Raw genomic sequence first — 14,630 nt, 5'->3', positions numbered from 1 at the left:
GTTATATCATGAGCATTTTCTTCTATCATTACCAGCTCCTTTTGTATAGCTATGCAATATTTAAGACAGACATACCCTCATTTAACAACCACTTCCATCATAATGGATGCTTAACTGTTTTAATTATAAATACTGTGAATGATGTAAATAAAGCTACAAAGAACATCTTCTTTTGAAAAAAATAATTCTCCACATTTTACGTGATTCCTTCAGATAGACACCCAGGAAAGGGGTTACTCAAAGAGAAAGCATATTTTACGGTTATTTCTATTGGAATATTCTCATACTTTTTTTACCTATATGAAAAATATTACCATTAGCTTTAAAATTTCATGGTGTTTATGGGTTTGTATGTCAAAGTAGGAGAATGCACATCAGCGAAGAAAAAGGAGATTGTAGGAATGAAGCATAACGTAGCCACGCTGCCTCCTAAAATGATGATGACGGTAATAGCCGCGCAGGCCTGGACATCACAAAGTGTTGCCACAGACCCATCTCAGGTAATCCTCCCAACTATCCAACGAGGAAGTCAGGTAAGTAAAATCGATTCCTATTTTACCTACTTTAGGACAGTTATTTGCTACTAGAATGTTTTTTAAAATCTCTTTTCATCCTAAAGAAAAAAGATTTAGTTAAGTCATTTTCTTTTTACCCAAGAAAGGGAAAGGGACAAATTGACCAGCCTAATTTATCCCTTATTGTTTTGGCAATAGAAATGGCTGTTACAGGAGATGGCCCTGAATGGGAGGTGAGAAATATCTGCCAGGTAGAATAATCAATGACAGCTTGGAAGACCTGACACAGCTCCATTTATGTTTCTATCCTTTCTAATCGGGTTTTCTCCTTTTTCTCTAATGGAAGCGGCGTTCCATGGCGAGACAGGAAAACAATGTGGTTTTTCTTTCTATGTAGTCAGTCATTTTGCTTTTAAAATTATGCTGGATCTGTGCTGCTAACAGCAAGCGTGATCATCCTTGCATTGTGAGTCCTAAAAGCTGAGGTTCTCATTCTGAGGACCCAGGCCAGAGGGGACCCCGGTGGACTGCCAGGGTGCATGTCCCTATGTGTACCCAGCAAAGGCTGCAGCCAGAAGAAAGGAAAGCCCAAGGCCACCTGTGGGTCACACTATTATATCATTTAGAAAAACCATTCTTCATATTCTCAAAGGTTGGAATGAGCTGTCCTTGAGAATTGTAAGGCACAGAATCACTGAAACTATAAACACTCAGATGTAGAGAAAAGCATCCTCTGTGTGGGTGGCAGCTTTTCTAATGAAAACATTGGACTCTTCCCTCCTCATATTGTGGGGATGAGGGCAACGTTTAGGGAGACTTGACATTACTTAAGTGTCTTCTTTGGGACAGGCAACTTACTAGAGACTTCTACTATATTTTTATATTAATTTTCATAATCTAAACAGGCATTGTTAGCCTTACTCACAGAGAAGGAAGCAGAATACTAAATAGGTGGAATGAATTTTTTAAGAGCTGTTAATCAAATCTAGGTTTGTCTATGCCTGCTTGAATTCTTTTTCTACCACTCCTTGGTGAAGATGCAGAGGAAGAAAGAAAAGGAACCAGTGATTTAAGTGAGAAGAGCAGATGTAACGATAAGTCAACAATGTGATGAAGATAGGAGCTCTCAAGCTCTCTGCTTTTGAGCTTCACTCTTGCACAAATGAATGGAATTCAGAGATTGTGGGAAAAGGTCTCAGGGGGACCCCATGGGCTTCCACTGCGGAGAAGGGAGCCCTCATACTTCTCCACCCTATAGAGAACCTAGGTTCTGCTCTGAGATAACAGAGTCCATAACCCCCATGAAGAGAAGAGAAATATAATGTGTGTCTTGTCCCCAGGAGGTAGGGTTTGGAGCTTGCAACTGGCAGGCAGGGCTTGTGGTTCAAGTTCTTCCTCAACCACTTTTTAATCTGTGTGTCAGAGAACACATTGCTAAATCTCTCTGGCCCTCAGCTCCCTCCACTGTAAAATAGGAATAAAATCCACCTGGAGATTTGCTTTCAAAATATGTGTGAGATCATGCAGATAAAGAGCTAGCATCTAGGATGGCTCAGTATCTGGAAGCCACAAAGCTGTCATGGCTGATACCCTGATCCGTTTTTTTCAAGTATAGCTTTTGTATTTCCCTGGATGTTGATGATTCTGTCATTCTCAGCAATGCCTGTAGGTGCAGATACCCTTGTACTCTCCAGGTGAGTCAGACAACTCAGAGTGTGCCATCTGACACCAGATTCTACCATCACCCATGATGGGTAGCCTCCATCTTTGCCAAAATCTCCAATTACAAAGCCCAAGTACATAGTTCCTCTCTTTCTCTTTAAGATAAATTGTTTCTGTGGTTTCTGGGATAAAGACACATGCACCATCTAAACTCCGCAAAGAAAATCAGACCTTCCTCTTTTAGATGCACTTTTCCCCCCAAGTCGAATGCAATGCTCATTCCACCCACACTGAGGGGACACTTGTGGGGCAACAGTGCTCTGGTACATGCATCAGGTCACCACAAGAGAAAGTGTCCATATAGTCCCTCAACCTCCCGGAATTCACAGCCGTGGGAAGGACTTGACAACACAGCACACAAACACCTGCTCCATCTCACATTTTAAGCTCCCTGTTAAAGTCAGCAACACAGAGAAGCCAAATCTACTTTCATATCATCGACCATGGAAACTCAGATCCTATTAGTTTATAGCCTCTGGATTTACATTTCTTCTTTGGATACAGCTCTGGGGAAATTACTGTTCTCAGAACATGTGGAGGGAGAGCTGGGAATCATAAAATGCACCACATGCAAGACTTCAGCTAGTGATCATATCCAGAAGTGTCAAAAAACCACCGGATCATTCTGAGCAAGTCTTCCAAAGGCCACAACTCTGAACAGCTCAAGGCAGGAGAAGACCCTTTATTTTCCATCTACCCTCTGCTCTCTGCAGAAGTGAATCCACAGCACAGTCCCTGACACACAACAGACACTACGGAGTGTCTGTTGAATATTGTGGGCATGAAGGTCAAGTACAGTATTTACAGAAGTGGCCACCGTTACTGCATTCACCATAATTTCCAAGGCTTCAGCATGTGAAGGGGAGTCTCCGGGAGGAATGGAGGCAAGGAATGGCTCTTGCTTGAGGCTCGAGTGTGTACTAGGAGGCAGGAACTGTGCCAGGTGGTACAAATAACAAAATAGTGACCGAGTATCCATACAGATTGCAGTGGGCTTGGTCTTTCAGGTGCCTTAACTATCCACTTTGACCATCACATCAATTCTACATGCTTTTGCTCTCTCCTTTTATCATTGTGTTGGTTATTACTGAGCCTCAACTTGATTGGATTGAAGGATGCAAAGTATTGATCCTGGGTGTGTCTGTGAGGGTCATGCCAAAAGAAATGAACATTTGTGTCAGTGGGCTGGGAAAGGCAGACCCACCCTTAATCTGGGTGGGCATCACATGATCAGCTGTCAGCATGGCTAGAATATAAAGCAGGCAGAAAAACGTGGAAAGCCTAGACCAGCTTAAGCCTCCCAGCCAACATCTTTCTCCCATGCTGGATGCTTCTTGCCCTCGAACATGAAACTCCAAGTTCTTCAGCTTTGGAACTCGGACTGACCCTTGTGCTCTTCAGCTTGCAGATGGCCTACTGTGGGACCTTGTGATCGTGTGAGGTAATACTATTTAATAAACTCTGCTTCATATATATATATATATATATATATATATACACACACACATACACACACACATATATATCTCCTATTAGTTCAGTCCCTCTAAAGAACCCTGACTAAAACAATCATCAAATAAACTCTAATTTATTTGATCACGAGTGGCTCTATTATCCTCCCTTTACAGACTGGGAAACTGAGGCACAAAGGTTAACAATATTGACCAAGTTCCCATAAGTACGCAGTAGAGGTGGCCTGGACAAAGTATTAACACTTGTGATTTATTACAGGCTTATTCTTTCCCAGTGGTACTAAACACTGAAGATGTATTATCTCGTATGACCCTTCCCAAAATTTCAGGAGGCGGGTTCTTATTCGTTCCATATTGTAGACAACACAACAATAACAACAACAAAAACTTTACCAGGGTTTAGATTAAGAAACTATCCAAGTAATATCTAAGCCTTTCTGCCAGTTGAACCTTTGCTTGGAATCACTATATAAAGCAATTTGATTATTTGCAAAAAGTTTAACCAAATAAGAGCATTCCTACCCCAAACCTGCCCTATAGGTGACCAAAACGAGCAGACTGAGAAATGGTCAGGAGAGTTGTTTCCGCCAGCTTAGTAATTACATAGTAACAAAAGGGGATTCAATCAATTGCTTAGCAATTAGCCATTATAAGAAGATGCGAAAGAAATCAATTGGCTGTTTGGTTGAGCAGGAAGCATTTTAAATGTCACCACAGTGAGAGAAATATTTGAAGATTTGTCTTCATAATGGTTAACTAATTGCAATCTTCACATTTTACTGCCTTGGAAAAATAACTCGATTCAAGAGACAGAGTACTAACACTTGGGGCTATTTCTCCTTTGTCTTAGTTAGCATCAAAGGGTGGCATGTAAATTGATCAGTCTCTATAATTTAGGAAGACCCCCTCCTAATGAACAGCATCTTTGAGTGCAGAGTCAACGTGATATTCATCATTTTGCCATCGTATGTACCTAGAACAGCGTGGGGGCGTAGGGCAGGTGCTCAAGACATAGTGGCAATTGAAAATAAACAACAATTGGAAAAAACGCTAGGTCTGTCCCCAGTGCTGCATCCCCTTTAAGTGAAACTCTAGTGCTACAAATGCAATTTGACTTTGGTAGAACTATGGTGAAGGATCGCAGCTATAGGTTTTTTACCAAGCAGGCTGTCCAACGCCTTCTTACATTAACCCTCCCACTCGGCCCATGACACTCAGCTGTGCCCCAATCATGTGTCATGACATTCCCCTTCTTCTACACATAATGAGATGTACTTCTAGCTATGCTGAACCCATTTATTTGGCCTCAGAGATGGCTTCAGCAATGGGCACTTGCCAAATGTTGTATCAAACCGTATTCTCCTTGGGGTATTCTTGTTAGATCTGTGTATTAGTCCTTTCTCACGCTGCTAATAAAGATATACCCAAGACTGAGTAATTTATAAAGGAAAGAGGTTTAACTGACTCACAGTTCCACATGGCCAGGGAGTCCTCACAATCATGCCAGAAGGTGAATGAGGAGCAAAGTCACGTCTTACATGGGAGCAGGCAAGAGAGCTTGTGCAGGGGAAATCTCACTTGTAAAACCATCAGATCTCATGAGACTTAATTCACTATCATGAGAACAGTATGGGAACATCCGCCTCCATGATTCAATTACCTTCCACTGGGTCCCTCCCATGACGTGTGGGGATTATGGGAAATACAATTCAAGGTTAGAATTCAGTGGGGACACAGCCAAACCACATCAAGCTCAGAGGGAAGATTCCTCTTGCCTTTAATATTCACAGCGCTAGAAGGATGCAGCTTGTGACCAGCTTCTTTGACCAAGTGTCTGTGGCAGGAGAAGATCAGGCCACCATGCAAAGGGAGAGTACAAAGTGCAACTGTGTGAGGCCTGGATCCAGCTGTTCTAAAGCCAGATGTACCTTTGGATTTCCTGACTATGGGAGTCACTGAATACCCTTTAGCCTTAGCCATTGAATGTGTATCTGTCGCATACAACCTCTGTGTTCTGACTAACACAGTACCACTTTCCAACGACTGTAGTTATTTTTGCCTCACTTTGTTAATATTGGGGGCGATCAGAAAAAGAAAGAACCAGAGGTTGAGAATAGCATGAGGAGGTCGTCTGCAGAGGATTTACAACTTTGAAATAAACCTGCAGCAAGTCCCAGGGAGACTGGGGGCAAAGTAATCCTGATCAAAAGGAGCAGTTGTGCACAAGGGGCTGGAGGCCTGAGCTTGTAGCTGAGGGTCTGGGATGATGGAAAAACACAGAAGGCAGGAATCTACAGAGTTCTAGGTAGAAAGGGGCCCTAAATTAGGATGAGAGCCACACACAGAAAAAAGTGACTGCTTTTGCATTATCTACCACAAAGCAAAAAATTAATGTACTTTGTTGAAACAGGGGATTGAGTTCCTTTCTAAAGATTCTATTAAACATAGCTAATAAACACAGAAAATGCACCATGCCCATACTGCTAATGCAGGATGAGTAGATGTCAATGTACTTCCATGATTGAGATCCCAGTGTCACAGCTAAAGTTAAAAACAGAGGCTTCCTGAAGGGTCTCACTCCAAGCGTGCCTCTTCCCAGCCGAATATCTTGGTCAGCGATGTGAAAACCTGCCCTGACTACAGGAGAAAGAAAAGAAGGCAAGGCGACAAGCAGCTGAAGAAGGTACAGTAAACCGTAATAATTGCTTATAAAATTTTATGGTTGGTCATTAATCCTAACCACCTCAATTTCTAAAAAGAAAGATTCATAGTCTTTTTAAATAGACAAAATTTGAGTTTATGGGAAACTTAATAATATTCATGCTGATACAATAAGAAATTCCAAGAGTCTTAAATTTCCTGCAGACTTTGGAGGGGAGGCAGCCTGTTACAGTATAAAAAGGACAGGTTTGGGAGTCAGGACCATGCCCAAAGCCTGGCACGGGGCTTTAAGGAAATTCCTGAATATCTCCGAGCTTCAGTTTCCCCCTCTGGGAGATGGGGAGCGATGCTGGCTTCTTTACAAAACCACGAAGAGAACTCAAAAAGAATGCATGACAGTTCGGAGAGGCGCAGAGCCTGGTTTGTAGTCAGCCACACTCAATAAAACAGAGCTAAAATCCTCACTTCCCCCGCCCCCACCAGTCTTTTCAAATTATATCCAGAATACGGCCATAACCACGCCTCTCCCCTTCCACCACCATTGCTCTGGGCCAATCCCCCACTGCTTCTAGAGCCTGAGTGATTGCAGCTGTTCCTACCCTTGCCCCATCTACACGCTAATCTATTCTCCATCCATCAGCCAGAGCCATTCAATAAAGACATAAGCCAGATCACATCTGTCTTCACCAAAGCCCTCCAGTGGCTTTGCCACTCAATTAGAATAAAGGCCAAAGGCGTTATGGTGGGCTCCAAGACCTTCTGAGATCTGGTCACAACTTTTCTCCTATCTAACATTCCCTTGCTCCCTCTGCTTCAGCCACACCAGCCTTCCTACAGTTTCTACAATATTCTGGACACACTACTGCCCCCAGCTTTTGCACTCATAGTTCATTTTGTCTAGGATGCTCAGCCCCCAGACAGATGCATCCCTGCACTCATCCCATTTCATCAGTTCTCACTGAGGCCCTCCCTATTGAAAACTGCAACCCACTCTCATCTCTAGCCATTGACCTCCACAGCCCCTATCAGGATCTATCATAGCCACTGACACACCATATATTTTATTAACTTTTGATTTGTCAGGTTCCCTTACTAGCAGGTGGACTCTAGGACAGGGCTTGGTCTGTTCTGTTCACTGCTGTGTCCACAGAATCTACAGTAGTCCTCATCATGTAGCTGGAGCTCAGTGCATTTTTGCTGAATGGAGAAATTAGTCATTTCTCTCTCCGAGTCACTCCAGAGCTGCAGGTTGCAAACAGCTTCTCTCATCAAAAAACATCCCTGCCCGGGATTTCCCCTGCCAGTCTACATCCTAAAGGCCCTGAGGCTTCAGGCCAGGCTGTATCCAAGCAGTAGAACAAGGCAGTAAAATCAGAAACCCTGGTTCTGGATAGTCACCTTTGCCTCAAGTTATGGTTTTATCACTGATGAAGGCAAAGATGAAACCTAAATAGCTGGCATTTGAGGGGATTCAAAGAGCAACATAAAAATATCAGGTTCATGAAGGTGCTCTAATAATGCAAATATCCTTCTTCCTTTAAGTGATTGTTATAAGGATTAAATTAAATTTTGTTTGGGGCCAGGCGTGGTGGTTCACGCCTGTAATTCTAGACTCTGGGAGGCCGAGGTGGGTGGATCACTTGAGGCCAGGAGTTCAAGACCAGCCTGGCCAACATGGTGAAACCCCATCTGTACTGAAAACACTAAAATTAGTTGGGTGTGGAGGCGGGTACCTGTAATCTCAGCTAGTCAGGAGGCTGAGTTGGGGGGATCACTTGAACCCGGGAGGCGGAAGTTGCAGTGAGCTGAGATCACACCATGGCACTCTAGCCTGGGTGACAGAGTGAGACTCCATCTCAAAAAAATAATAATTACAATAATAAAAAATAAACTTTATTTATAAAATAGGTTAAAATTTTCATTAAAATATCTTGTCTCCCCATCTGCCCTTCAGCACCTTCACAGGGGGTCACCAACTGCTTCAATGGGGGCACCACTCCTTCAGCTCCTTCTCCCCATCAAAACTCTTCCTCCACAGGAAAAGGAGTTGACTTGTCTCATGAGAGCTTGACTTGTCTCATTCTTTCAAGTCAAGCTTTTCATTTTCCTGAGTTACAGTGAGCTCATCCGATACAACGATTCAACATCAGCACTAAGGAATTTAACTTTTTGTAACTCCTTAACCCAGTGGTTCTCAACCTTGATGATATACCACAGTCTCAGGTAGAGATGGGGTGGAATAAACAAAAAATACAACAAATACAGACATAAAGCAAATAACAACAAAAAGAAAGAAGGAAAAAAATGACAACCACAAAAATACTATGACAACAAAAAGCAACACAAGCAAACATCAAGCATCAGAGGCTGATAAATAAGGCTGTCCTGAAAAGTCAAATGACTAAGGTGCCTTTAGGCTGGGCGTGGTGGCTCAGGCCTGTAATCCCAGCACTTTGGGAGGCTGAGGCAGGCAGATCACAGGTCAAGAGATTGAGACCGATCTGGCCAACATGGTGAAACACCATCTCTACTAAAACTACAAAAATTAGCTTGGCATGGTGGTGCGCGCCTGTAGTCCCAGCTACTCAGGAAGCTGAGGCGGGAGAACTGCTTGAACCCAGGAGGCGGAGATTGCAGTGAGCTGAGATCACGTCACTGCACTCTAGCCTGGTGACATAGTGAGACTCTGTCTCAAAAAAAAGTAAAAAATAAAAAGTAAGATGCCTTTAAAAATAATACAATCTTAAAAGAGCTAATTTAATGACTAAATGCTATTTATCAGGAATATATCTGCTCTAAGGTATAATTTCTTTTCTTCCATTAGACAATACACGAACAAAAAGGGGATGATCATTGGTTTTCGGACATATTCCATGGATAAGACGTAGAGGTTCTTGGGGAGTATGTGAACAGGAGATGGGCAGGCAATCAGTGAAAAATGTTTCAAATGCATAAATCTATCCACAGGGACAGGAGAATGGGGAATCAGCTGTTGTGAGTTGTCACCACTTATGATTCTGTTCCTGGTAATTAATCCAAACAATAGCGCCTGTTTATTTCATGGATCACTCCTGTTCTCATGATAACCTGCAGAACATTTCCAGGAATGAACTGGACCAACAGGTAAGTAGTAGAAATAGATTAAACATTTTCAGGGGCATGGGTGGGAGTGTACTGCACTGAGGAAAATTCCTTAGATGACGTGATACTGTTTCAGGATGAAAAATCATAACTTACTGTGGCGAGAAATTACCTGCACAATTTAAAATTCTCAGAGAAAATATAGTGTTTAGCATCAAATGTGACAAACTGCTTTTGAAGTCTTTCACTTTAATTCATCTCAATTTTTTAAAAGATCTGTTTGTGTACCTGGTTGACAATTTTTACCGCAACACAGAAACTTATTGAGAAATTATTAGGTGCGAGAAATTACAAGGTGTAATAGGTTAGGTGCTTTACATTTGCTCCTTTTATCCTCAGAGCAAAAAACTTTTGAGTTATTGTTTTTGTTTCCTTTCCACATCAGAAATTTTGTTCAAAGCCCTATAGCTTATACTCCAAAAAGAAAAAAAAAAAAAAAGGGGTATGAATGTAGACCAGCAAAGAGCACAGACTTGGAAGCCAGGCTGCTTGGATACAAATCTCAGTGCTGCCACAACCAGCCGTAGGACCCTCAGGATTCTGTGTCTGTTTCTTTATACATAAAATAGGGATAGTAGTAGTATCTGCCTTAAAAGATTGGTGGGGAAGATCGTAAACATACAGATGGGTAGATCAGAGAGATGGGGCAAATGTATATATATCCACACACCACACATGTACACTTATAAGTGTATATTAAAAAATCAAAAGAAAAAAATAAGCTACTATTACTACACACACACACACACACACACACACACACACAGGGCTTAGACATCACAAACACTAAATGAGGTCATGCATATATAGTGTGGAGCAGGGACTGCTACAAAAACATCAGGCATTATTACTGTCCTCATCAACACCCACCCTGGTATCACATCTTGTTTTTTTATTTTTATTTTTTAGTTGGAGTCTCGCTCTGTTGCCCAGGCTGGAGTGCAATGGTGCCATCTCAGCTCACTGCAACTTCTGCCTCCTGGATTCAAACAATTCTCCTGCCTTAGCCTCCTGAGTAGCTGGGACTACAGGTGTGCACCACCATGCCCAGCTAATTTTTGTATTTTTAGACGCGATGGGGTTTTACCATGTTGGTCAGGCTGGTCTTGAAATCCTGACCTCAGTTGATCCACCCACCTCAACCTCCTAAAGTGCTGAGATTACAGACATGAGCCACCGCACCCAGCCCCTGGCCTCACATCTACATCAAGCCTTGGTATCTGTAAAATATCTCTTCACTGGTGGTCCCGAGGTTCTGCTTCCTTCTCATAGAGTCCTTCTCTTGGTTGAGAAATGATACAGGGAGCACAATCCCATTGAAAGAAAAGAGTCGACAGAGTTTTACTTTTTAGAGTTAATGTAAAAGGCTGATGATTGGTTTCAAAAGGTGAAAAATAAAAGCACCATAGAGAAATCTTGGCCCTCATGAGCCTCCAGATCGGGAAATTTACTATGAAATATATTCGAGCCAGATTTGGAAACAGCTATTCATTTTTCTGAGTTTTCTTTTTTTTACTAGTTGTGTGTGTGTGTGTGTGTGTGTGTGTGTGTTTAACCTCTAGAGGCTATGAGATGGCTGACCAATGGCAACATCTCTTAAGCCACAGTCTCCCCCTGTGTAGTCAGTGCCATGGCTTAGATGTTGATGTTCAAGTTGAGAGATGGGGGTGCCTTAGAGACCTCTTGCTCTGGACTTTTGGAGTTGCGGTGATGAGGAAGTTTCTTTCTCCCTTACTTCCAGCCAAAACCAATTCACCTAATGTCTGCTTTACTCAATGAATTTTTAAATCAGATTTTATTTGAAGGACACATTTTGAACATCAAAAAACTTTTGCCAGACACTGCCTTGGATCCCTTCCAGCTCTGATGTGCTGATGTCTGAGACTAGACTACCACTGACTTTTCCAAGGCTTCCATATAAAGCACTCACCTGAGCAGCAATGGCAGGTGCCATCCCATCAGGGAGGGACCCTGGATCCCGAGCAAAATGGAAGCCAAACTAAACACACCCCGACTTTGGAAAGAAACACAAGAACTTTCCCATATTAAGATTCTAAATGATGCTTTCTAAAAATGTGTGAAGAAAAATTGAGTTTAATTCCACCAGTTGAGGCTATGGTGATATTATGGGATTTTTCTAAAGGACTTGGTGCGTACCCAATTCCCATGTGTAGCATATAACTCACAGATTTAATTATAGATCTTCCTCACTCACTAGTTCCCTAGGAAACAAATCCATGGCTTCATCTCTTGTGCATGGAAGGTCATAGCAAGAAGATAAATACTTTCTGCATTTTGAAACTTTATCTAGAGGTCACAGGTCTGCAAGTCAGCAGACAAGAGCTCTTCAGACAATAGCCAAAAGCTGCTATGTTTGACTAATATCAACGATACTTAAAACCTTTTGTGTTTATCTCAAATAAAGCACTTCCCACTTAAACGACTAAAAATTTTCGCTATATCTCTTTTCCTTTTTTCAGGTTGAAATACAAATAAGATGAATCGTTCCCTTAAATGTTTCTTCTGACTCTGTTAAGATAAAGCCTGTTTATAATAATAAAAAGAAGGAACCTTATCTGAAAAATCCAAACTAATTTTAATCAGGTGGACACTGCAGGTCAAAGTTCTTTATTTTTTTCTGTGAATCAAGCAGAAAACTGCCATGACTGGTGAATTATACTGAACAAAAGGAAAAACTAAAAGCAGAAAATTCAGAAAAGGAAAAATGCAAATGCTTTTAAATATGTGAGAAAAAGAATCACAAAGTAAAGAAACATTTTTCCTCATGACATGGGAAATCAATCTCATTTTACTTTATAATTTTGTGTAGGTAATCCTCTCTGAAATTGGTTTTCACTCATTCCCATTAGTGTCACTAACTTTTTTAGTCCTAAGTGAAGATTAAATGGGAAAATACAAGTAAAGTACTTTGTAAACCCCAAAGAACTATACAAATGTTAGCAATCACAATAAGCAGTTAGAGTATACATACTTAAACACAATCCTTTTGATCACAGCATGGCAAGACTAACAGACGGTTTCAAGTGTCCGCAGACTTTAAAGGACAAAGCTTAGAGACCGGTAGCAGTTATGAACTTCACCTTTCATGTGGAGATCATAAAGTGAACACACATGACCATCCAATGAAACTCACGGAAATGTCCCAGAGGGGTTCAAAAGATGAGTTATTTTCCCCAGCAGAGCACAGCAAACCCATCGCAGACAGAAGACCAAGGGGTCTGAACCTGGCATTATGACTCTTCCAGCTTCTCCTGCAGCCTCAACAATACACCGTTTATAGCCTTGGTTGGAGACCAGAGCCATCAGAGGAAGCTTTCTTTGTTAGTCTTTAGCGAAAGGTCCAGATGAGGAGAAAGCGACTATACAGTGATGTAAGGCGTGACTAGCAGGGGGAGGAAGGATTAGTTAATCATCACTTCCTTTCAAAATGCATCAGGTAAAATTGCTTTTGCTTGGTTTAAGGACGTCCATAAAATATCCGTTAGGATGTAGCTTGTATTTATTGAGCAATTACTGAATACCAGACCATGCGCACTTTTCCTGTGTTCCCAAGTAGTCTCACAGCAGCCATGTGCCACTGGTAGAGCACACTTGGAGGGGAATGCAGCTCCTGTGCGCACCTAATTAATGGAAGCGATGGGCTCTAAGCCAGGGTCTCTGTGCCCAGTGCCTATGCTCCAAATCACCACCTAGGTAGGATGGTTCTGACCATCCTGCAATCAACATCTCCCTGGGAAATCTATGCAAATTGTGGTCCCTCCCTTTCCAGAAAAATACACACACACACACATGCACACACACACACACACTCACTTTGCCTGTGATTTCAGGCATTCAGAGACTCCCTCAAGTCCATCCAGGGACCAAGGGTGAACACCCCAGGTTAAGAAGCTCTGTCCCACAAGCCTTCCTGGCTCCAAGTCATCCCCTCTTCTTCCCTTCTTTTCAGCATGGGGCTCAACTCAACCTTCCTGAGTTTCTTCTATTTTGAACTCATGAAACCAGGCAAGTGTAAGATTCTAACTCATGTGCATTTTAACGATGACCTGACTGAGGGTATTTTTGCTTTACTGAAGAAAAGACAAGTGTCAAGTACCACAGTCCAAGATGTGGTTAGAGAAGCTTTCAACTTGATGGGACTTCTGGTATTAACCACACAGTGGTTCCTCCATGGGGCACCTGGGCTACAGCCATCCACAACTTGTTAGCAAGGAGGCCCAGTGGACCCCTCTGCAGACTTACCCAATCCAAATGTGAGGGTCGGGATGGGAATTCGCTTGATTCTGTGAACAAATTCCCCTAGTCAAGTTGGGACACGTTGCAATTAAACACCTGCCTTGGAATGAGAAGAAATTAAGTCCCCTAATACTAAGTGACTTGCCTGAGGCCTCATTTCTTGACTGCAAAGCCTTCAATAGATGTGATGACTTCTGACTCCCTGTCTACACATTTCTATCCCAAATACCCAATAATGTGATCAAAATTCAGTCAATAGGACAATTTATTTAAACACATTATTTTGTTGAGAAAATGGATTTGAAATACCGAGTGCTAGCGGGAAATGAAATGTTTGTGATTTATTCCTTTAAACCAATAATGTCCCCCAATAGAATGTTCATTAAATTGCTAAAATTGTAATGCATGAATTTAAATCTGCTGTAATGCCTTCATTCGAGAGAAGTTCACTTTTAATAGGATTGTGTGTTCTCTATAAGAAAAAAAAAAACACATTTTGTTGTAAATTGGGGATTAAAATAAACAAACCAACAAATGGCTACAGCATCATGGATTAAGCAGCCTTTGTTTGTTTGTTTTAAAGAACATTACCTAGAGTGACCATTTTTCTAGAATTAAAATTGGCAGGCGTAGTCTAATAATTATGTAGGTGAAAAGGGGGCATGGCTTCGGGAGCCTGCATAGTTCCAGGATAATATGGGCTGCTGGGACCGTGTTTTCACATCAGATATATAAAGCACACACTTCAAACATATGGCTTCTTTTAGGTTATAACTGAAGAAATCCTAAACAATGGGACACTTCTCTACAGATCTGATGTCATTTCAGTGAGCTTCATCCATGTAGCTGCCACCAAATGCTG

At 41.9% G+C, this 14,630-nt stretch overlaps 1 protein-coding gene across 2 annotated transcripts in view; it reads right to left on the bottom strand.

The window, feature by feature from the left end:
• Positions 1 to 14,630, bottom strand: part of CDH13 (cadherin 13) — a 1,187,477-nt gene that overhangs the window by 609,517 nt on the left and 563,330 nt on the right. The window contains exon 5 of one of the 2 annotated variants that reach the window (XM_033219145.1): positions 14,016 to 14,240. The exons of the other annotated variant lie outside the window; for it this stretch is intronic. Within the exon in view, the coding sequence (XP_033075036.1) occupies positions 14,151 to 14,240 (90 nt within the window). The 3' untranslated portion in view covers positions 14,016 to 14,150. Of the gene's footprint in view, positions 1 to 14,015; positions 14,241 to 14,630 lie in introns of those variants that run through there. 2 annotated transcript variants of the gene reach the window in all.

The sequence above is a fragment of the Trachypithecus francoisi genome, unplaced genomic scaffold, assembly GCF_009764315.1.
Source record: "Trachypithecus francoisi isolate TF-2019V2 unplaced genomic scaffold, Tfra_2.0 Lachesis_group10, whole genome shotgun sequence".
NCBI lineage: Eukaryota > Metazoa > Chordata > Mammalia > Primates > Cercopithecidae > Trachypithecus > Trachypithecus francoisi.
The sequence above is the reverse complement of the archived record's forward strand: the minus strand, read 5'-3'. Positions and strand labels throughout refer to the sequence as shown.